At 46.4% G+C, this 24,701-nt stretch overlaps 1 protein-coding gene across 5 annotated transcripts in view; it reads right to left on the minus strand.

The window, feature by feature from the left end:
• Window positions 1-24,701, minus strand: part of JADE2 (jade family PHD finger 2) — a 214,308-nt gene that overhangs the window by 112,608 nt on the left and 76,999 nt on the right. For all 5 annotated transcript variants that reach the window (XM_048487860.1, XM_048487863.1, XM_048487862.1 and 2 more), the window contains exon 4: window positions 20,886-21,043. In XM_048487860.1, coding sequence (XP_048343817.1) covers window positions 20,886-21,043 — 158 coding nt within the window. The remainder of the gene's footprint in view (window positions 1-20,885; window positions 21,044-24,701) is intronic.

The raw sequence follows: 24,701 nt of genomic DNA on the forward strand, positions 1-24,701 counted from the left end.
GCAAGCCCCCATAAATATTGACACATTAGAAAAATAGACCACTGATATTAAAGTCCTTTTAAAAAATATAATTCCTATGACAAACCAATACAACTCTCTGAAAGCAAACCAACAGTGCAATCTCACCCTTGAGTTGCTATGGATGGCCAAGGATATGATTGGTATGAAACCCTCTTGTACCAATAGAGACTGGCACTATGCCTAAAGGGAAGATGTATGCTATTTCTTGTTTCCACTGACTTCTGTTACACTCTGGGCAGTATAACTGGGGGTGGGGGAGAAATGGAACCAGATCAAAGTCCTTAAAAGAGCAGAAGTCCAGCTGAAGGGCAGAAGAAATGACCATGTAGAGCTACCAGAGCAAGAGAGGAGAAGCCAGGAAGAAAGGAACAAGGTATATCTCATTGTAAAACCAAGACTGCTGACAGGAACATCAGGATCAGCTCACATTATTCCAATTTTGTGGCAGCTGAACTAGCTACCAATTAGTCTCTGGATCCAGTTTAAGATATTGGTTTGATCCTTTAAAGCTGTTAACTATCTGGGATCCTCATATCTATGTAACCACCTCACCTGTTACAACGCCCCATGCTCCTTCTGCTCATTCTCTAGGTCTAGGGGCCTCTTGCAGGTGCCTTGCCCCAGGATCACTCAGGGGAAGGGCCTTCTCAGTTATGGCCCCTATTCTGTGCAATGCACTCTCAGATGATCTTTGCCCTAATTGTTTGCCTGACAAATAGCTGTTCTGTGATTTTTAAGAGATTTGTTAAACTCTTGTCTAAAGGAATGTCTAATTGAAGGTATCTGCTGCAGCCTCCAGCATGCAATACGCCTGGTGAAGTTAAAGGTGCAACAGTCTCCCATCCCAGGTAGCTTGGTTGTACATTATTGTGTGTACTGGGTGGAGAAATGTCATAGAGCATCTTTCATTGATTGGTGCTTCCCGTGTCTAGCTGCACAAATTACACTTATTTTGTGCAGATGAGAAACTGCTATGACTGTTGAGGCTGTTGGTATATTGATATTTTTTGAATTCTGTATTATTGCTTAAGTGTACAGGATAGCAACCACATATTAGCAATGGAAAATGGAAAAAAATGGCATAATGAATATACGGGAAGCCACCAATCTTTTAGCTGACAACCACAGATCTTCATCGGTTAACAATGTACCCTCTATTAGAAGGGATCTGGCTGCTAAGTACGCTAGAGAAACTATGGCCTATTATAGGCAGCCACCTCTCTGCCTCTTTATTATTTGTCCATCAGTGAACATTATAATATATATGATATCAGAAAGTGAATGATTACAGTTTATTGGATAGATGAGAAGAAAACCCTGATTTCCACACTGCTGTTTCTAAATGATGGGTACTACTGTAAGTTTCCACTTCTGAAATAATTCTGAAAACATAGTGTAGTTAATTAGATAAATAATTCCAGATGCTTTCATGTTAGTAATCTGGCTCCAGTTATAGTACCGCTCCATAGTTCCCCCCTTTTAAGCTTCCTCTCAGACATGTTTGGTATCACTAACACCAACCCTAAAATAGTTCATTAAACTGAAATGAACACTATGTTATCATCCTAATCCCTTTGGGGAAAAACAATGACCAAAAACAAACAAACAAAAATTTCAGAGCAGATATCTATCTCCAGAGCAGCATTCTTGGATGTTTTCAGATACATCAAGAGCATTATTTAACATGTGGTTTCCAATTCAGCATGTTTTGGGTAAATGAGACCATACATTCCCAATTTCACCTCTACATGCAACACCTGGAAGTAGAAATTATACATGCCTTTCCTGCTCGTTTCTCTTTCCGCAAATTAGAAGGGAATACCTACGGCCAGATATAAGCAAGGTCTGTTAGTGTTGTTTTCTATACACTTTGGATAAGATTATAAGATTTGCTCTCAAAGCAATACTAGTAAACTGTGCAGTGTCTCTCTTCCTTCTCTCCATTAAGATTTCATGTTTAAAAGATCCATAAAAATAGTGCAATAGCCTGAGAATCTACTGCTGAGACATACCAAATATGAGCTTTGTGGCTGAGTAAGGATTACAAACGAGTTTTCTCACATTCAACTGCAACAGTTTATCCACTGTGCCACAGGAAAGACATCTGAAATCTTACCATGGCTGTTTACAATCCACCCTAGCCACAGTGCCTATTTAGTTTCTACTTTTCCTGCCACACATTCCAAGCTTCTACCTCCCTGAAAGCCAGCCAGATGCGCACCCTGTGTTGGGCTATTTTCACTATTACCATGCTGTCATCAATTAACATTATTTTTGTGCTCAATGCACTACGATTTTTAATTTGTTTTTATTTATGTTGACTCTTTTGTCCCAAATGATATGCACTACTGTGATTATTTTACATTATTTGCATGAAACTGTCTTCTGCAATCCCATCACCTCACCCAGAATGACCCATTTAAAATTTTTGGACATCCTTTGTACAATTTCATTCTGAATCAGAAGAACAGAAGGTTCTTGAGGAACTGCAAAAAGTGTGATCTGCTTATCTGGCTGGCTGCATCCCATTCCTATGGATCTAAGCGGTAGTGTGACCTGCTCCCTTTGATCCACATAATGAACACTATAAATCCCATTATACATTGATCCTCGACAGGCCGTCCTGCGACTTTCCGGTACAGAAATATAAATATAGAAAATCTGTTCCGGGGGGAGGTGTTCAAACTGGAAGACCTTTTTTTAAGGGGTTAAATGACTATCGAATAAACAGGAGGCCTAAACAGCCATCCAACAGACAGCTTTTCTAAAGTAGATCCCAAGTTATTTATTGCTGTATTAAAATAGACTGATGCGCAGCAGACTAGACAAGTCCAGAGTGTTGATGTTCCTGCCCTTCTCACTTTAATATTTCTAGTCAACTTTGACACACTGAGCAAATGGAACTCAGAATTAAATAATTCAATTCTTCATCAAGTTGATGATGAATCTTTCTAGCCTATAACATGGACCCTGAGGATGCAAGCACTCATGACCTACAGCATCCTCTCTCCCTGGGATGATGAGGAGCTTATTATTAAAACACAAGAGACTTAGTATTTTATGGAATGGTTTATGGACACAAATTGAATCAAAACACTAAATTACAAATGAAGATCTGGATTAATTCTAACAAGAACAGAAAGACAGATTTGGGGAGCAAAAGCAATTGCATGGTGAAAGGAAAGCCCACTGTAGAGTAAGCATCAGTAATATTCAATTACGTAAGACATGCAGAATGACCCATTGGTTACTCACCGAGAAGGGGTCTTCTGCTGGATTAAGGGAGGCATCTTGAATGGGTGTTTCCCAACCGGATCTCAGGGAGGCAGGACTTAACCAAAGTTGTCACTTCCTGTGGTCCGAGTGGGCGTCACCTCTTCTCCTCAGTAGACACCTGTCCAAGCAGTGAAGCTTTCCTCGGAAAAAACATGCACATTGATCCACAGGGGAAGTAACAACAACAACAAACAACGGAACGAAAACTGGAAAACAGTGGTAACTAGTATAACCCTATACTGAACTATCAGCACCCTGGGAAGGATGGTGCTGTGTAGCCAACGTGGCATATAACTGGTGTGACACGGAGAGTGCGGAGGAATTGGAGACTAATGATGATCCCGGGAGGGCCAAGATGCCTCCCTTAATCCAGCAGAAGACCCCTTCTCGGTGAGTAACCAATGGGTCGTTCTACTGGATGTGGGAGGCATCTTGAATGGGACCTCCCAGAGCAGTGTCCCGAAAACGGGGGGGTCAGGATCAGTCTCCAATGATGTGCTCCAACACTCTCCTGCCAAAGGCAGCTTCTGCAGCTGCTGTGGAGTGTATTTTATAGTGCCTTACGAAAGAAGAGACAGAGGACCAGGTGGCCGCTCTGCAAATGTCTGATACTGATGCCTGAGTTCTGAGGGCTGCGTTGGTCGCTGCGCTGCGTGTGGAGTGGGCCACAATCCCGTGAGGTACTGGTTGGTTGGAGGCCTTGTACGCCTCTATGATGCAGGCCTTGATGGTACGGCTGATGGCTGCTTTAGACATCGGATGGCCCAGGTTTGGAGTGGATACGTTGATGAACATTGAGTTGGACTTGCGTATGGATTCAGTTCGAATCAGGAAGGCCTTCAAGGTTCTTCGCACGTCGAGGTTATGCCATAACCTCTCTTTCGGATGTGAAGGGTTGGGACAAAAGTTGGGGACCACTATGTCCTGCGAGACGTGGAATTGAGAGTAGACTTTAGGCACAAAGATGGGGTCTGGTTTAAGAACCACCCTGTCTTTATGAAAAAGGCACAGTTCTTTGTCCACTGACAGGGCATGAAGCTCCGAAACGCGTCTGGCTGAGGTGATGGCTATGAGGAATAAGGTCTTCATGCGCAGCCACTTAAGGTGGATCGTCTGAACCGGTTCGAACGGTGATTTAGTGAGGGCTGATAGCACCAGGTGCAGTCGCCAGGTTGGAAACCGGTGTACGGTCGGTGGTTGGAGTTGAGTTACTCCCTTTAGGAACCGGATGACGTCAGGGTGGTGAGATAAGGGAGCCCCCTGGTCTGCGTGGCAGACGGTGGTTAGGGCCGCCACCTGTCTCCTGAGGGTGGCGCTTCGTAGTCCTTGCTCGAAACCCTCCTGAAGAAACCAGAGGATTTGGGGGATGCTGGGATTTTCAGGATCTATGGATTTCCTTCTGCACCATCTGGTGAAGATCTTCCATGAGGAGTTGTAGATCTTATTGGTGGAGTTACGGCGTGATGCCAAGAGGGTGTTGGCTACCTGAACGAGTAGCCCTTCTCTGTTAACAATCTCCGTTCAACAGCCATGCGGTTAGCTTGAACCACTGAGGTTTGGGATGGTGTATGGGTCCTTGAATGAGCATGTCTGACGGAGTCGGAAGAGTCAGTCCTGGGGTTACTGAGAGGTCTAGAATGGAAGAAAGCCACGGACGTCGTGGCCAATATGGTGCTACCAGGATCACTGAAGCTTTTTCCGAAATGATCTTCCGGAGTACCTTGGGAAGGAGTGGCGTTGGCGGAAAGGCGTACAGAAGTGCTTTGGGCCAGGGTTCTGACAGGGCGTCCATTCCCACAGCTTCTGGGTGATAGAGTCTGGACATGAAGGCTGGCATTTGCCGGTTGTTTTTTGAAGCGAATAAGTCCAGTTGAGGCTGACCGAAGTGTTGAGTGATCATCTGGAATATGGATGGGTTGAGTTGCCACTCGGCCTCCTGGATGGTTTGGCGGCTGAGCCAGTCCGCTGAGATGTTGAGGTTCCCCTGTATGTGCTCTGCTGTGATCGATAGAAGATGTCGTTCTGACCAGCGCAGGATTTTTGTCGCTTCCTGGTGAAGGAGGGAGGACCTGGAGCCCCCCTGATTGTTCAAATAAGCTTTGGCTGACACGTTGTCCGTACGGATAAGCACGTGAGAGTTCTCGATCAAAGGGAGGAAGTTCAGAAGAGCAAGGTATATCGCTCTGGTCTCCAGGAGATTGATGGGCAGTTTGGTTTGTTGTTGGGACCATTGTCCTTGGATGAATTGGTTGTTCGCTGTGGCTCCCCAGCCGAGCAGGCTCGAGTCTGTGAAAATCTCTATGCGTTTCTGGTGAAGGTAGACCTTCCCTCTGGAGAGATTGCGTTTCACAGTCCACCACCTGAGGCTGATTTTGAGGTGGTGAGGGAGTGTCAGGTATCGGTCTTCCTTCTTCATTATTTGATACTGATAGGGTCGGAGGAAGACCTGTAGTGGGCGTGCGTGGAGCCTGCCCCACTGAAGCATGTCGAACACTGACACCATGGAGCCGAGGACACTGGCTAGGTGTAGTAGGGATGACTTCTTGGCTGTAATGATGAGATTGACTGAATCTTTCATTTTGGTGATCTTCTCTGGTGGGATGAAGAGAGTGTTCAGGGATGTATCGATGATGGCTCCCAGGTGTTCCATCCGTTGGGATGGAGTTGTGTGGCTTTTGGGAATGTTGATTAGGAATCCGTGCCGGCGGAGGACAGACTGAGTTTGGGCGACCCTCACCGCTTGTTGCTGGGAGGTGGACCTCACGAGGATGTCGTCCAAGCACGGGTGGGCGTGGATGGTCTGTTGACGAAGGAGAACGATGGGGGCCAAGAGTACCTTGGAGAAAACCCCTCGGGCGGTGGAGAGCCCGAAGGGAAGAGCCTTGAACTGGAATTGTTGTTCTCCCACTGCAAAGCGTAGGGAACTGGCTGATGTGAGGGTTTTATGGGGATGTGCAGATAGGCCTCTGTTAGGTCCAGGGAGGTTAGGTAGTCCCCTGGTCTTAGATGTTCTACGATAGAGCGGAGGGTTTCCATCCTGAAGTGTTGTAGTTTTATGTGACGGTTGATGAAATGAAGGTTTAGAATGGCTCTCCAGTCTCCGTTTCTTTTCGGAACGGTAAAGAAGTGAGAGAACACTCCAGAGCCTCTCTCTGCATGAGGTACCGGTTCGATTGCTCTTATGGATAGAAGGTGTTGGATGGCAGCTTGTGTCCTTCTTGCTTTGGTCAGATTGGAGTTGGTGGGGAAGGCGTGAAACCGTGGTGGAGGTACTTGGTTGAATTCTATGGAATATCCCGATTTGATGACCTCCTTGGTCCAAGCGTCTGCATGTTCGCCCATCCACTGGTCCTGGAATGTCTTCAGGCGGCCGCCCACTGGGATGGTGTAGTCAGGATTTGTTGGCATTGTTGGGATTTCTGTCATTGCCGAAGTTCTTGCCCGGTCTGGCATGTTGACGAAAGGACTGGTTGAAATTGCCCTGGTGGGTTCTCTTACGAAATCCCTGTTGAGGTTGCCAGCGTCTGCCATCTCTGGGAGTTCTGGCGAGTGTTCTGTGGGACCTGAAGGTGGAGCCGGTCTTAGAAGTATTGGTCTCTGATCTGTAATATTTTGGCATGGCCTTCTTCTTGTCCTTGGTCTCCACAAGGATCCTCTCCAAGGCCTGACCGAATAGGGTGCCGCCCTGGAATGCAAATCCGGATACCAGCTGTTTGGAGTGTTGGTCCGCCTGCCAGGTGCGGAGCCAGGCAAGTCTCCTGGGGACTGAGGCCATGGCCATGGCCCGAGCGACTGCAATGAAGGCATCGAAGTTAGAATCAGCTAGGAAGGATACCGTCAGCAAGACACGTTCTACACCTTCTCTAACTCCCTGTTGTGAAGTTGGAATCATGTCTAGGAGTTTGCGAAGCCAGACTATGCCCGCCCTGGCCATGGTGGCCGAGGAAGCCAGGATCTTGAAAGCCATGGCTAAGACCTCATGGAGTCTCTTAGAGACCACGTCAATGCGCTTGTCTAAGGCGTCTCTTATGTTGCCATCGCCATCTTGGGAGACGAGTCCTCCCGATTGGAGTGCTGCTATAGGGGCATCTACTAGAGGGTTTGCTATCAGGCTTTGGATATAGTCTGGAGAGGCGTATAATTTTTTGAAGCTAGATGGAAACCCTTTGCTAGCAGAAGGGTTGTCCCACTCCTTCCTGGCACGTTTTTCAAAGTATTCCGGAATGGGGAGAAAATCCTTGGTGGGTTCCCCGTGCGGGAAAATTTTCCTATCCCCTTTAGGGACGCCCTTAATGGGCTTGGAAGGAGTGGAGGATGAGGAGGGGTCGATTGCGTCCTCAGAATCCTTCAAATCTAACGCTGAGATTGCCTTAGATATGAGTAAGGTGATTTCCTCTGGTTTGAAAAATCTAGGAGCCACTTCTCCCACCTCAGGGGTGGTCTGTTCAGGTTCTGAGAAGTGGTCTGATTCTGTGCATTCCCCTTCACTAGCCCCTTCCTCTCCTGGGAAGGAGAGTGGGTCCCGGCTGCGAGTGCTGGCTCTAGAAGATCTAGATGGTGGTGGGGAGGGAGGATGAGGGGGATCTGCCTTTCCTATGGAAGTGCCTATGGTAGGACTTAATCTCTTCCCTCATAGACTTTTTGAAGAGATCTACCAGCTCTTGGGCGGATGCCTGTTGCCAACCCCCTGGTAAGGCTGTCTGGGATTGCCCTTCCCCCGCGTCTCGGTTTTCTTGCCTGTGGGGCTGGGAAGCCCCGTTGTTGCCGTCCGCGGGTTCCTCCTCCTGCTCGGCGATCGAGGCGGCCCTCTCCGGGTCGCTGATGCCGGCGTCCAAAGCAGCAGGGCTCTGAGGTCTTCCCTCAGTCCTGCGCTGCGGGCTGCGGCTGGGAGGAGCCATTTCCTGGTCTCCTCTGCGCAGCTGTGAGGTCTGCGGTTGCTCTGCCGGCCGGCAGAGGTCGCTGGTGTCGGGCGCCGTTTTTCGCGCCTTTTTCTTCGCGCCGTCTTTAAGCGGCGCGTCCTTGCGCGGCTTCTTCGCGGCTGGTTCTTTCTTCTTCGCCGCCGAGGCCGCGCTCTTCTCCGACGCTTGGGAGCGAGCCTTGTGGGCTGCTCTAGTCCTCTCGGCCGAGGACTCTGAGAAGGTCTCCCTTTCGGGGGAGAAACGGCTGGCGCCCCAATGCGCCATTGAGAAGCGAGGGGGGGAGGGGGGGGAGAAGTTTCCTTACCCTGCAAGGAGGAAAGTTCCCAAGGTAGCCCAGCCCTCCCAGACAGAGACAAACAAAGACAAAGAATACAGACTGACAAAGGGTACAGAAAAGAAGAAAAAAGGTTTTGGTGAGCAGGAGCTCGAAAGAGTGCTGCGCTCCCTGTTAGGCAGGGAAAATTACTGAGGAGAAGAGGTGACGCCCACTCGGACCACAGGAAGTGACAACTTTGGTTAAGTCCTGCCTCCCTGAGATCCGGTTGGGAAACACCCATTCAAGATGCCTCCCACATCCAGTAGAACCATTAAACCTATCTCTTGATAGTCACTGCAACTATCAATGTATATTCTTCAGAAACAGAGCTGATGTGAGTAGTACCTCTGTTTAACAGAAAAATACTTGGCAGTAGAGGGAGCTGAATACTCACTAGTCAGTCTGTGGAGACCCTGTATAGGCACGTCAGCTGTTGCAAACAAGAGCGCTATAACAATCAATGAAACCTCACAGGTCACATGACATTGTTGTCCTTTAAGCAGTTCTTGTTCCGAAGAGCCATGCTTCATAGGACTTTCATCTGTAGCTAATCAGTTCCTTAAGCAGTTCCTTAAGCTAATCAGTTCCTTAAACTCTCTTTCCCTCCACAGTGAACTTCACCTTCTTCTCTCACTTCTCCACCTAGCTCACAGTTCCTCAGAAACCTAATTCCCCTGGGGCAGGAGTCCCACACCACTGTAGTCTATCTGGTGACATCAATCCCAAAACAAGATGATTCATCCCAAGAGTTTGATCATATCATGATAAATAATCCTGTTGGAAGTTTGCAAAGAAAACAACATTTCCTCATCTCAAAAGGGGTGCGTGGGATGGGGTGGGAAACAGCCTGCTGATAGTTTCCATGCAGGATTCTGCTCTTGTATACAGTATCCATCAGAGCTGTCTCCACTACCCAACAAGACAACCATCTTTCATAATCCAGCCAGAGCAAACTTGTTGGCAACAGGTAACCATATAGCAATTGCCTGAACACAATGAACACATTTTTATTTTGTAAGGATGATTCCCTTGATAGCTGCTTTCTTGACAGAAAAAGAGTTTGGAGAGGAAGTAAAGCTGCTGCTCAGTTAAAGTTGCAGCAGGCCTGTGCAGCCTGTGGCCCTCTCAACTTGTAATTTTGTTACAGTGCTGAATTGAGACCTGCAAGACTGATTATGCCAAGGAAGCTAACTGGGCCACCATGGGCCAGACACACATTATCAGCTTCACCAACCTCACAGAGATGTTGTGAAGATAAAAGGGAGGAGAATGAGGTACCGGTAAGCTGTTTTGAATCCCAACAGGGGAGACAGGTGGGATATAAATGAAGTAAATAAATACATATAATGATTTAATTTTTATTGTGTGATAGCGTTGAGATACACTGCATATCCAGCAGTCTCAAAAGGAGGGAGAATCTAGAGAAATCATACATCGTGGCTAGTTACCAAGGTCAACCAAAATTGGCACAGAGTAAAGTGGGGCTTCATACACGAAACGTTAGGATCTTATATTTCAAGAGCTTACCTTTTACTGACATGAGGGCTGCAACAAGCTATTTAAAAGTACCAAAGCGCAGAGCCAAAACATATCTGGGAAAATAGCCAATGAGAAGGCTTCTTACTTTTTTCCTCCTGCTATGTGTAAATTCACAGGAAATCCAATAGACACTGTGTACTAGTCTGAGCTCCAAGAATTGCAGAGGATTCACAAATCTTATTACTCCCAGGAAGGAAGTTCACATCAATCAGTTCCAAGCACACTTCAACAGCTGGACCTTGATTCTGTTCTAATACCTTGTCAAGTGCAAAATATTCAAATGCCACTGCTTAGTGATCCAAAACAACAGATTTGAAAGCTGGCCTCTATATATACAGAAAATAGTGCCAAAATGTATAGCAGTATTTAAGAAGCATTTTGGAATCATCACATTTGTTTGAAAGAGGCTATTAAAACCTGCTTGAACAAAACTTGTTGCAATTTCTACTAGTCAGAACTATCCTTCCAACTGAACATTCCATCCTGTGTTCTTATGAACATATGAAGCTGTATGATACGGAGGCTATATCTTAATTCAGTGCTGTCTGTTCTCTCTGGTAATAGATCTCCAGGGCCCCAACCAGTTCTGCTACCTGAGCTCTTTCTAACTGGAAGTGCCAGGAATTGAATCTGAGATTCTGTGTATAAAGCAGATGTTCCACCATTGGACTATCTCTCGCCTTTTCTACTTTGATTTATCATAACCCCTGATTTCTACAAGTAGTAAGGTGTTGTATCTTGTTACCATATGTGACATCCCTCAGTAAGTTATACCCCAGTAAGTTATATCCCAGTGGTTCTGAAATTTTAGCAACCTGGGGGCCATTTTTTTTTATTTAAAAATTTTCACAGATACCCAAACCCACCCCTTCTCTCTCACCAGAACCATACACCAGGCAATTCCCTTTAAAGTACATGGCAAACCACACATGCCCCATGGAGGCCTCTGTCATTCAGTGTTCTCTAAACAACACACTGAAAACAACATTTGTATTGTCCAGCAGCCTACAAAGTGAAGCCTCAAGACAACAGAAGGTTCTTTAAGGCCAATCCAAAGATCCTGACTCAAGGTTTAATCAAACATACTATTGGGTAGCACCATCTTACCAGCTGCAGCAATACAAGCCCCTCTTTTATCGTCTGACTACAGCAGACAGCCAGGACAACCAGCCAGGATGGACTTTGTTGAGATAGAACCAGCTGGTCTTCACTTGGTCAGAAGTGAGGCTGGCTTGGCATCACGTACCCAAGCCATGGGGCAACTAGGGCAAAGGCAGATGAGGCTGCAGGGATGAGGTTGCAGGCAACCTAGCAGCCCTCTGATTCTCCCCATTTCCTTTTTTATTTCCCTTGTCCTTTTCTCATATTAGGAATCACCTTATGATCCTTTTACCCTGATATCTTCCCTCCATCTGGTTAGCCTATCTGTTGGTCTTAGGGTGCCAGAAAACTGAAGAATTTTAAGAGTTGTGTTAAGTTGTATATTTTATCATTGTGGAAATTGGTAGTTGGGAGCTGCCCTGAGTCTGTCTTGATGGGAAGCATGGGCTATAAATCAAATAAACAAAGTGGCAGCTTTGCAGACAGGTGGTAGGAAAAGGCATCTGGCATAACGCCAAACAGAAGGAACTTGCCTGGCCTAATGAGAGTTTTCTGCCAATCATCTAGACTTCCGTCTAGGTTGCAGAAATTTTGCTACATTTCTCACACAAAGGGTGCGGTGGGATCCATGTTGAACGAAGCATAGGGTATCTTAAGCAGCCCCAGTTAGAATTGTTTACTTGAGTACTGGGAGTAAGTGAAGAAGAGACATTCCTGGTGTTTTGCTCCCCTTTCTTACTGAAAGAGGGTATGATGCAAGCATTAAGAGCAATTGTAATAGAGGGTCATATGGTTGGCCAGAAGCAGGAGTGCCACAACCAGCAACCAGAAACTTCTTTGTTGGTTAACAACATATAGCCAGAGACTAGCTGTTCAGGGGTGGCAAGAAGCCTGGAAAAATCTCTCACAGAAATTGAGGAAGGGTGGTATCACACAACACCTAACTTCTGATGTTCAGCTGAGAACTGCCATTGGCTACTACTGTCTATGGACAAACAATGGCATTTCTATTTCTGTAATGTCATTTTTTTGCACAGGAAAATAAAGTGAATCCAATTCATATTTTATCACAGTATCAGGATTTGTCCACGTTTGAGGTCAATTAGCCAATAATAGTTGCTAGAGCCAAGTTATCTGTTCCTTGCAACCAATCAGCATGATCTCTGGATAGTGTTCTGAAGTAAACTAGAAGGTAAATAAAAAGAGGGGGGAGCCAATTCCATTCTGCTCCCCAGAAGCAGGCACCCCCCACTTGTAGAAAACGTACTCCACTTTCATGTTGGATGTATGGGCATGAGCATCGAAAAGATTTCAAATTTAAATAGAAAAAGGTCTAAGTTTGGAATATACACACCATGAGGCAGTCAAGAAGTAGGACATTAGGTTATGACATCCCAGCTGAAACATGAAAAGAAAGGGGGGCGGGAAAGAAAGGTTTACTTTCTCTTCAAAAGAGAAGGAGGGACAGAAGGAGAAAATATCTTGTTTCTCTTGCTGTCTTTCAGAAAAAATATGTGACCACTATCTAAACATTTCCTAACTAAGGAAGATACTTCGTCTACACCATGTAATGGAATGATTTCCTAAATGTGTAATGATGTGCGGCTGCTTTCTTTCATAGCTTGCAGACCAATCTGTGGCTCCATTCCCCTCTAGGAATTTCAAATGTAAATCACTGTCAAGACTGACAGGATGAATAGAACAGAGTACAGGACGTTCATCTTCTTGCTGGCAAAAACCCTCTGGCCTTCATTTTCACTAAAGATGGTACAACCTTCATTTTCACATGAGCAAGTTATCAGGTCCTCTGCATTGCTCTCTAGATCAAGTTAAAAAATAAGCAGACAAAAGAATATCACCAAGATTTCAGATTTCAAATGCCCCAACACTTTTCATTGACAGATGCCATACTCTTATCTCCTTGCCCACCTATAGTCTCAGTGACTATAAGGTCTGACCAGTCGCCTACCTGGATACAAAGGCAGGAGGCAGGGGGTACAGTTGCTGAAAGGTCTGGGGAATTAGCGCTCTCTCTCTCTAAGGAGTGGTTAATACCAACCAAACTCAATATGCTTACAAGAGTGCAACTCTGCTTAGGATGCCATTGTAAATCTCACACACAGGTAACAGGTAGGAGTTTCCCAGATTTGTTTGGCAAGAAAGTTTTGCAATTGCTTTCAGGTGGCATGTAATCAATACCAATAATCCACCCTCCAATTAAATATGCACACATTTGTGAATTCTTGAAGCACTTGCTCCTTAATAAACACTGAGCTGTTATCTAACTGGCCCAAGAAAGCCACTCTGAGGGAAAAATGGAACAGCTGTTTAAGGGCCATCGTCACAGTTACTTCATCATTATGAAGAAGTGTGCAGCTTTAAACACCACAAAATCTGTCTACACTAGTTCTAATATTAGCTAATTAGGATTGATTTTGTAACTTCTAAAAGCATCTTTCAGAACAGTTTGAAATCCCGCCCAATAAATTTAGTTTTGTTTGATGCTTGTTTCTGAATGAAATAAGAATGTACTGCAAAGTCTCACATATGTGGAATGTTGAGAATTGCTGTTTCTGCCATTAAGCAAAATGTGCAAAGTTTTGTTTATGGCCAGAAGCTGAAAGCTTTTGCACTGAAAGCTGACTTCCCCTTTTGAATATGATAGAAAGTGGAAAACACCTGGACGGTGTCTTCTGGGAGCTCAGAGAAGGAACAATGCATGCATACAGCTCTTGTCCTTCCTTCCTGTTTGCTGTCATAAAGATATTCAGCAGGCCTGCTATTTTTATTCCAGTCCAGAGTTCTCTGCATAACTATATGCCAAAGCAAAATGGTAGCTCTCACGACTTAAAACGGGGCCAAAAAAGAGGGAAGAGCTCTCAAACGGCAGTTACTTAATCTTAAACCAAAATGTGGAATGAGCTGTATTAAAACGTTTTTGCAGACATGCCATCTGGAACTGATTCACAGGAACTCTGTATGCCCATGGAGAACAGAAATGTGGGATTATTGCTCCAATGTGGGTTGCCCAGGCTAGCCCAATTCTGTCAGATCTCAGAAGCTATGCAGGGTCAGCCCTGGATATTATTTGGATGGGAGACCATCAAGGAAGTCCAGGATTGCCAAAGAGAACCAAGCAATGGCAAGATCTTTGAATGTCTCTTGCCTTGAAAACCCTATGATGTTTCTATATAAGTTGGCTGTGACTTATAGCGGGGGCAGGACGATGACTGAATTTTTGCAAAATTGTGACCAGTTACTGCAGAAGACGGAGAAAGACTGGCTCTAGAGGGGGGGAAGGGAGATGCCCCCTACAAAAGTACCTGAATTCACTGTAAGGAATACAACAGGGCTTTACATGAACTGTACAACAACCTTGCATTCAAACTTATGTAGAACTAACCAAATCTGGAAATAATTAACTACATGTGACACTGATGAACTGTGTTGGTCAGTCCTTCTGTTGGAACTTGTGTATGGCAGGGAAAGGACTTTGTAAGGCTGAACACACAGTGAGTGGGAGCACAATGGAGGCAAAGTCCGGAATGAAGTCCCTGTAGAAGTTGGCGAAACCCAGGAAGGATTGGAGATGCCTGCGAGTGCGGGGGATTGCCCAGTCGACCACTGCCTGGACCTTGCTCGGGTCCATCTCCACCCCCCGCCCCGAGATCCGATAGCCCAGGAAATTGACCCTTTCTTTGTGGAACTCGCACTTCGAAAGTTTGGCGTACAATTCGTGGTCAATGAGGCGGCGGAGGACCTCGCGCACCAATGTAACGTGCGAAGGCACATCGTCCGAGTAGATAAGGACATCGTCCAAGTACACGACGACCCCATTGTACAGCAGGTCATGTAGGGCCTCGTTGATTACATTCATGAACACCCCGGGAACCCCACTGAGCCCGAATGGCATCACGAGATATTCAAATTGGCCCAATGGCGCGTTGAATGCTGTGAGGTGTTCCTGCCCCTCCGTGATGCGTACCCAGAAGTACCCCTCCCACCCTTTGAGAGGTGACCCAGGAGGTCTTTGATCAGGGGGAGGGGGTATTTGTTAGTCTGTGAGACCAAGTTCAGGGCTCAGTAGTCTGTGCAAAGGCGTAGGGACCCGTCCTTTTTCCTGAACAACAGGTCGAAGTCGTTTCCCACCAGTTCAATGCAGTCTCAGGTCTCCGATTCCTTGGAATCGCTCAAAAACTCCTCGGGGCCAGCTTGGGCAGATGCTACCTGAGCGTGATGGTTCGCGAACGGGGGAATCCTCAGAAGGTTTTGCAGGGGTTCCCTGAGCGCTGGCGAGCCCCATCACCGGGAAGTGCTGCTTCAGTGTGTCGCCCTGGGCATGTTGCGGCGAGGTGGCCCTCTCCCCCACAGTGGAGGCAGAGCCCAAGCGACGACGATGGGCGCAGGTAGCATCTGAAGGCCCTTGACGCGGTCCCCGTGTTGGTGAGTTGAGCTGGTGGGCGAATTGGGGGTTGCTGGGCGTGATGCCAACGTTGCTCCGATTGCTCCACTTGTTGGATCCGCAGCTCTGCATCCCCTGCTCTCCATATTGACTCCATCAAAGTCCTAGGGTCTCCGTGGATCAAGCTCCATTGCAATACTTTGGGGTGGAGAGCGTCCTTAAAAAGTTGTACAAGGACCATCTCGGGCCACCCCTGCAGTCGGCTAGCTAGCCTGCAGAACTCCGCGGCAAAGTAGCTTACTGAGCGGTTACCCTGCTGTAGTCACTGGAGTGCAGCCCGGGCCAATTCCTTGGCTAATGGGTCCTCGAATCTCCGTCGCAGGGCCGGCAGGAACCGCTCTAGGTCGTAGATCTATGGGGCGTCCCCTTCTACTAGGCCAACCAGCCAGTTCGCCACTTCCCCACGAAGCCGGGTGCCCACCTCAAAAACTTGCTCACGGTCGGAGCGGAAGTCGCTCCCATGTTCTTCCATGTAGGATCCCACTTGGATCAGGAAGAATGCTAAACTGTTCGGGTTCCCATCAAAGTCCACCTTGAACCCTCTATGTAGGCCCTTTTGTGCGCTCGGCCCTAGGGGATGACTCGGTGGGCTGCGGCCTGGTGTCAGACGGTTGTCATTGCGGAGAGCGTACGTCAGTCCTCCAGTCCCCTCCTGCGCAGCTGGACGTACCTCCCGCCACCGTGGATGGGGCCATCGTCTCTCAGTGCTCAGCCATTAGGAACTCTACTTGCAGCGTTGCGAAGTCCGCTTTCAGCTCATCCCGTTCCTGGGTTACCTCCTCAGTCCTTCGCCGCAGTGCCTCGTAGTCGTGGTCTCGGTCGTCTGGTTCGGGGAGCGACCTCCCCTCAGCTGCAGGGGAGTCCCCCGCAAATGAAGTCAGTCGGGTGCACAGCGACTCCATGTCCTCTCATAGGATCCTGACTCTCATCCAGGATGCCTGTCATGGCGGGTGTTCCCCCACCCGCTCTGGTGTGGGGCGCCATGCCAGTATTCCTCTGCCCCCGTGGAGAACCCAAGGTAATGAAAGTGTTCTCCTGGCTCAGCCATTCTCGATTGAGGGTCTGGGTGCACAGTAGAACGTTTGAGAGGAGTTCCAGCACAATGTAAGGCTGAACACACTCAAACAAAGTCGACTTTATAAAAAAAGGAACAAACTTTATTGATCTGTGTCGCCCTAGCGACAGGGTGCTGGAACTGAGGGTTCTTGCTCTCAGTTCCAGTATACGTAGGGTGTGTGAGAGGAGGTGTGTGTGTGTGTGTGTGTGTGTGAGTAGGCGGTCCTTCGGAACGGCCGGAACCAGGGAACTAGAAGAAACGAAATTGAAGCTTAGTCCTGACAGACTTCCCTTACCCTCAAATAAAGTCTATCCAAGTTCCTCATCCCTGCAAGGGACTTGCCACTCCCTCTCCTCTCCACAGTAGAGGGAAGTCAACCCCTGCAGAAAGATTCCCACACAATGTGTTTTAGAGTAAATATCTACATTTAAAATGTGTATTTTAAGCACATCCAGACAGGCAAAGAGGGGACTTGGATTTTTAAAAAAACGGCTATTCCTAACTTTACAAGGATTCTTTGTACATTATGCCTCCTTGGCAAAGCAAGCAAAACATTCCTGGTTTGCAGTTGAAAGATGACAGAGATTACCATAGTGGACAGAAACTGACAAAAGGATATCTTGCTAGCCTGTATTAGAGGAGGTAATCTTTGATCAATCAAAAAATAGGGCTGTATAAAGGTCTGGATCAATGTTCTCATTCTCCAAGATTGGGGAGCGTGGGAATTCGTCCAGTACTGGGGTTGTGTACAAAGCTAAGATTGGTTTGTACAGATTCCTGGGACAGGGCACCAGCAGACTCAGACAGGAGGAAGCTTTCCATTGTTCTGTATGACTGATAACCAGCATCTACTGCAACAGCCATCAAATCCTGAATGCTTAAATAAATCTGTCACTGAAACAGGGATTCAGTCAGCTAAGATCCCACGCACAAAAGTGGCCTTTCCTTCAGCAAAAGGGATATTAATCTACCACATACCCCGGTCCAGCACCTGCCAAATCTAAGGGGGAAAATGCTTCCCAGCAGAAAGAGGTCATCCCACTGTCTAGACCACAGGAATGCAACAAGCATAACCTGCAGGGTCACCTTATTCAAGGATCATAATGATCCTGGACAGTACTGCTGAAGCCTTCCCCTTTCAGTCTCTGCCGTTCCTTCCTCTGACCAGGTGCTTACAACATAGAAGAAATAAGGAAACAGCACTCTACCTATTAGATGTCTGGCTTGGACACCATAATGTCAGATTAGTACAACATTAACTCACAGAGAAGAGATGGGGAAAAATTGAATCTGCAAAACCTTTTCCCAAGAATGAGGTTTTTCCTTTAGGTGGTATTTTCCTGGCATCTCCAGTTAAAAGGATCAGACAGTAGATGATCTGGAAGATCTCAACTTGAGATCCTGAAGAGGCACTTCCAATACTCACCTTAATAAGACTGATAGCCAGTATAAGGCAAGTGTTTACATGCTCATGTGTGTTCATGTATTGTTCACCAAGAGCAGCAGTGACATGAGCATTTTAGAAAACTGGACAATAATAAAGTCCAACAGTCATCTAGAAATATGCATTAGCATTACCTCATCCATAAAAGTGCTGGTGGTAATGCAAAAGAATTTTCTCCTCCTCTAAGGCATCTTATCACTACAGCACACTAGAATATGTTCCATGACATAACCAGGTCTCAAGCCAAGAGAAAGTTCATAGCTAAATCTACTTCTTCTGTACTTCTGCCCTTGCATTGGATTGTGGCCAAAATCTTCCCCTCAATGAAACCCAAAAAGCAAAGATGTTAAAACAAACTGCCTGCCTGCAAATTCTGCTCTAAAAATGTGAATCCGTTTAGTAGGGATCTAAACAGGCACCTCCGGCCCAGGCAGTGCCAAGCTATCACTTTTCATCTTGACAGAACACCAAAATCAACCTTCAGCACTAGTGCTGGACATTCATGACTCCAGACTGCGGTTGTGTATCAAAGTTGGTAAAAACAAATATTCAACCCAGCATTTTTTAAAGGATTAAGTTAATCTCAAATTCCATTTTATGGTCTCTGTTATAAAGTATTCAGATTCATCATTGTGTTGTTTTCAAGTTTTCCCTTCCACTCCATAGGAGATGAGTGCACAAAAGTTTATTTCATAACTTTCCTTCACCAACAGCTGTTGCTGCTGTCACTGTTGGCCAAGCTGTGCGTCAGGCAGAGTTGTTGACTTAACTGAAATACTTCTACCCTTTGAGTGGGAAAAAAGAGAGGAATTTCCTGCACGCAATCTGAAAACACCTTAAATTCTCCCCTACAGTCTATCCAAGCATTAATTTTCACTTATGTAACTGCTGTCTTTAAAGTGGCTATACCATCTGTAAGTGCAAAAAGCTTAAAGACCTTTGATTTTCTTATCAAAACGAACAGAAAGAAAAAAAGTTAGTGCAAGCAGATCACTTAAGTATGTGTGTACTAATACATATATAGTATGACCAAAACTATTGTTCCAGTTCATGGGAGAGTCCATGAATAAGAGAAGAAGACGCTCAAAATATTTTCTACCTGATCAGTTTTGGCTGTATCCAGGAATGTATTTGTGCCGGGGATGTGGAACTATTTACATTTGTCAGCACAGTTTGAGCTGATATTTCATTTGATTATTTAAAATATTTATATTCTGCTTTCTCTGAAGACCAAAGACAACACACATAAGTAATAACAAGGTACAATAACAATTTTAACAATTAAGTTTTATCTTAACAGATTTTAAAACATACATACATCAAAACACAGCAAAGTGTTTCCAACAATACCATAACATTAGTTTAGCTTCTCCAAGTTTAGCTTTCTGAAAGGCAGGAAGCAAATATATCCTCTTCTCCTGTACCAACAAGCTACTCCAAAACACTGGCCCAACAAGAAAGAAAGTCCTAGTCCTGGTGGTCACCGAGTGAACTATTCTAAGAGAGGGTACTGTAGGGAGGAGGTTACATGAATAGTATAATTGGGGTATGGGAGATAAATTGGGAGATATGGCCCAATAGGGATGAAGGACACAAGTTACAGCTGCATCACAGACATCTTGTATTACATATTACATTTTCCACAAGAATATTTTTGTCAGATATGGATTTATGCAGACTTTACAAATAGAGCTTGGTGAGATAGGTACCCTATATTATCACTATGCTGAAACGTTCTTCATGATTGTATGTTAACTTCCCTTACAAGTCATCCGCACAGAGAGTGCCTCGGGATAATTTTCTTTGCACCAACTCTGCCTGGCACAATATACTGGTTTTTACCAAGTTTGGCTTCTGGCTGCCTAAATCCATTCATTACCAGGAATAAGGAGCCATTTGTGTATCTCACACACATGGGCTGCATTCTCCAAACCACGTCATTTTTGAACCATCATATCATATATTTATTTATTTATTTATTTATTTATTTTTTCGATTTATTATACCGCCCCATCCCCGTAGGGCTCTGAAATATATGAAATCACATTTTCTATTGCTCCCATCCTGGCAGATGCACAGATAAGAAAGTAGTTGATTCCACTTTCCATGTCAGAGCCCAAAGCAGCTGAAGCTCTAGTCAGTCACTTAGGCTCCTCAAACACTACTGAGTAAATATTTTAAAACATTACTCTTCCATATGAACCTACCCAGCCACTCGGGTCATCTTTAGAAGTCCCCCTTTGGGTGCCCCTGTGGCTGAGGCTAGATGGATTACAACCCAAGGAAGAGCTTCCTCAGTGTTGTGTCAAAACTTTGGAACATCCTCCCCAGTAAGATTCATCTATCTCCTTCTGTCGTCATCTTCCATCAGCAGGTGAAGAGTTTGCAGTTTTGTTTGGCATTCCCCCAACAACTATTATTGGCCTTCCTCTTTGGTTGTGCAATATGTTTATATTTTTTATTGAATTGTTTCAATACTTTATATTTACTTCACCTAAAATTCTGTTATAATGTTTTAAATATTATACTATTGAGATGTTTTAATGTTGGAGATGCTCGCAACCTCTATTTGAACGGAAAGGTGGCAGAGAAGCGTTTTAAATGAATAAATAACTTTGAAAGTTCCTCAACTTAACATAAAGGCAGAATCATGGCACTGCAGTGTAAGTACCCTACTTTGTGGGGAGCAGGGGGGCTGAATGAATTACCTCACACCCACACACATGCACAGGCAGCTCATGCTAACTTACCGAACCACTGGTTGCGGGATTGTTTCTGTATTTGCAGGTACCTGAACACCTTTCTCCCATTCCTGCCTCCAGGGATCAGCAAGGATGTAGTACTCATCTGGACTCAGCTGGTAAGAATCTGGAATCTTCATGGCTGTTATCAGATCCGTACGAAAAACCTGCAGAAAAAGACAGAGGTACAGTCAGAAGCAGAACAAATTATTGACACACTAGAGTCTCTGGAAGCAGATGCGCTGGTTTCTACTAGCTTCCGTGATATATCAAGGGAAAGCCTTGCTAGGCCTTAGATAATTGAGGAAAATAACTAGACACATGAAAATAAACATGAGCAGTGAGTTAACTTCTACATAGAACTGAGATCTCACATCAATCCTGAATATTGCCAAACAGAGTCACTTTCAAGGAACCTTGGGACCCATTAAGCAGAACTGACTTAGAACAAAAAACTAGGGTGAGAGGAAAAGTATACCAGGAAAAGCACAACAAAGACTTCCAAGGGAATACCTTTATTTCCCAGAACGTCTAATGGGTACTTACCTGTTCCACAAGAAAACTATATGTCAGCAAAGTTTCACTCCTCCTCCTCATGGGGAGAGCTACTAGAATGATTAAAAGGAGGCTTTGTACACTTAGATGGAGATTCTGTTTGCTTTCCTGTTTCACTTGAAATTTTGAGCCATCTGTACTACAAACCCACCAAGGCCTCACTGACTGCACTGATTCCTTTAGCTTACAGATACTGTGATAGAACTATTCTAGAGAACGGTCCATTGGTAGACTTACCCTGAAGGGGCCTTCTCCTGGACGGCGACGAGGGCATCCTGATTGGGTGATTCCTAGCTCATTCTCAGGGAGGCAGGACCTAATTGTTGTCACTTCCTGAGGAGGGCTCAATCACCCCTCCAGGATCCAGTATTTGGATTAGCGTAGTAGTATAGGAAAGGCTCCACATATATAAAAGGAAAACGTTAGGAAGTAACAACATTCAACATTGTGAAAATTGAGGCAACAGGCCTAAACAAGTGCTCCTAATTCTTATGTCTAACAGACTAGTGTATGGATGCATGAGTGCTCATGGTCTTTTAGTACAGTTGCGGTGAATCGATCTTTTTTGGGAGGGCCAGGATGCCCTCGTCGCCGTCCAGGAGAAGGCCCCTTCAGGGTAAGTCTACCAATGGACCGTTCTCCTGGAGGCGAGGCTCGGGCATCCTGATTGGGACCTCCCAGAGCAGTGTCCCTAATGGGTGGGATCATTCACCGAATATGTGCTCTAAAACTCTGTGGCCGAAGGCTGTATCGTTGTCGGCCTTGGATTGAAGCCTGTAATGCCTGATGAATGATGTGGCAGAGGACCACGTGGCCGCTTTGCAGATGTCTTCTACTGGGATTTGACGTCTGAGTGCGGCGTTGGCCGCGGCACTTCTGGTGGAATGTGCGGTGATTCCCGGGGGGACTGGGATGTTGGCCGATTTGTATGCTTCAGTAATACAGGTTCTGATGTTGGAGCTGATAGCAGCTTTGGACATCTGGGCTCCAAAGTTGGGGGCTGACACATTAATGAAGAGGGACTCGGTTTTTCTAAAGTCCTCTGTGCGAATGATGTACGCCTTGAGTGCTCTCCTGACGTCTAACGCGTGCCAAAGTATCTCCTTTGGATGTTTGGGTTTGGGAAAAAAGGACGGAAGTATAATTTCCTGTCTAAGGTGGAAAGATGATCCCACCTTGGGAATAAAGGTTGGGTCCAGACGTAGGACTACTTTGTTTTTATGGAATACGCACAGCTGCGAATTGACTGAGAGAGCACGTAGCTCTGAAACTCTTCTTGCTGAGGTGATGGCCACTAGAAAAAGGAGTTTCATCCTGAGCCACCTCAGGGGTACCGACTGAATGGGTTCGAATGGATGTTTAGTCAGTGCGTTGAGTACGATGTTCAGTTTCCACGAGGGGAAGCGGTGAATTACCGGAGGTTGGGTTTGACGTACTCCTTTTAGGAATTTTAGGATGTCTGGATGTTTAGAAGCAGTGATGCCTTGCAGTCGTATCCAGACCGTGGATAGGGCGGCTATCTGTCTCCTAAGGGTTGCACTTCTGAGACCTCTGTCGGCCCCGTCTTGTAGGAACGCGAGGACTTGGGCGACCTTAGGATGGATGGGATCAGCGTGGTGGTTGTTCGCCCACCTGATAAAGGCTCTCCAGGAGGAGTCGTAGATGCGAAGTGTGGACGGACGACGGGCGGCTATGATGGTGTCGATCACCTTCTTGGAGTATCCCTTCCTTTCTAATGCCGCGCGTTCAAGTGCCAAGCGGTTAGGCAGAACCATTCTGGATTCCGATGGAGGATTGGCCCTTGAGATAGCATGTCTGTTGGTGTTGGTAGACGAAGTGGGGGCGCAACAGACAGCTGTAGAATGGAGGAGAACCATGGCCTTCTTGGCCACCAGGGGGCTACAAGGATGACCTCTGCTTCTTCCTTCCATATCTTTCTCAGGAGTCTGGGTATGACTGGTATTGGAGGGAAGGCGTACATTAGACCCGGAGGCCAGGGCGAGGTCAAGGCGTCCGTGGCCGCCGCGCTGGGATGTTGGTATCTGGAAAAGAATGTCGGCAGTTGGTGGTTTTGTTGTGACGCAAACAGGTCTATCTGGGCTGCTCCGAATTGCTGACATATTTGCAAGAAGATTGATGGATGGAGTTTCCATTCGGCTTCTGAGATGGTCTGGCGACTCAGCCAATCGGCTTCGACATTGAGGTTCCCTCTGATGTGTTCTGCTGAGATTGATCTGAGGTGTTTTTCCGCCCAGGTCAGAATGTTGACAGCCTCTTGATGCAGCTGGGGGGACCTCGACCCCCCTTGATTGTTGAGGTGGGCTTTGGCTGCTACATTGTCGGTCCTGACCAGGACGTGTTGGTGAAGAATGTGGTGTTGAAATTGTTGAAGGGCTAATCGTATGGCCACCATCTCCAGGAGGTTGATGGGGAGGCGAGCTTGCGCGGGGCTCCATAGGCCCTGTGCTACCTGGTCCCGGAGAGAGGCTCCCCAGCCCCTGAGACTGGCATCGGTGAATATCTGTACCTTGTTGTCTTGGAGGTAGACTTTGCCTGTGGATAAGTTTTTGAGTTGAGACCACCAGATGAAGCTGTGTCTGACTGGTGCCGGTAGAACTACGGTTTTCTCCCTCTTCTGCATGATATCCCACTGATAGGGTCTCAAGAACCTCTGCAGAGTTCGTGCGTGGAAACGTGCCCACTGAAGCATATCTATGATGGAGATGAAGAGACCCATCAGCTTTGCTAGTTGTAGCAGCGCAACTCTTCGGGCTTTGATGAAGGAGGTCGCTAGTCTTTGGATTTTGAGGGCCTTTTGGTGCGGTATGAAGAGAGCGTTGACTTGGGTGTCGATGGTGGCTCCCAGGTGTTCCATTCGCGTTTGTGGGGTCAGCGAACTTTTCTGCAAGTTTACCAAGAAGCCATATGAGGTCAGCGTTCTCATCACGAGGTCCAAGTCCGCCCCCGCCTGTTCCCTGGAAGTTGATCGAACTAGGATGTCGTCCAGGTAGGGGTGGACGTGGACGCCCTGTTCCCGTAAGGCGGTAATGGGTGCTAGTAGGACCTTCGTGAAAACCCGTGGGGCTGTGGCGAGCCCGAATGGGAGAGCTTTGTATTGGTAGTGCTGATCCTCTACTGCGAACCTCAGGAAGCACCGATGTCGAGGGTTGATTGGTACGTGGAGGTACGCTTCTGTGAGGTCCAAGGAGGTGAGGTGGTCCCCGGGTCTGAGGTTTTCCACGATGGATCTGAGGGTTTCCATCTTGAAGC

Source organism: Sphaerodactylus townsendi, linkage group LG03, assembly GCF_021028975.2.
Source record: "Sphaerodactylus townsendi isolate TG3544 linkage group LG03, MPM_Stown_v2.3, whole genome shotgun sequence".
Classification (NCBI taxonomy): domain Eukaryota; kingdom Metazoa; phylum Chordata; class Lepidosauria; order Squamata; family Sphaerodactylidae; genus Sphaerodactylus; species Sphaerodactylus townsendi.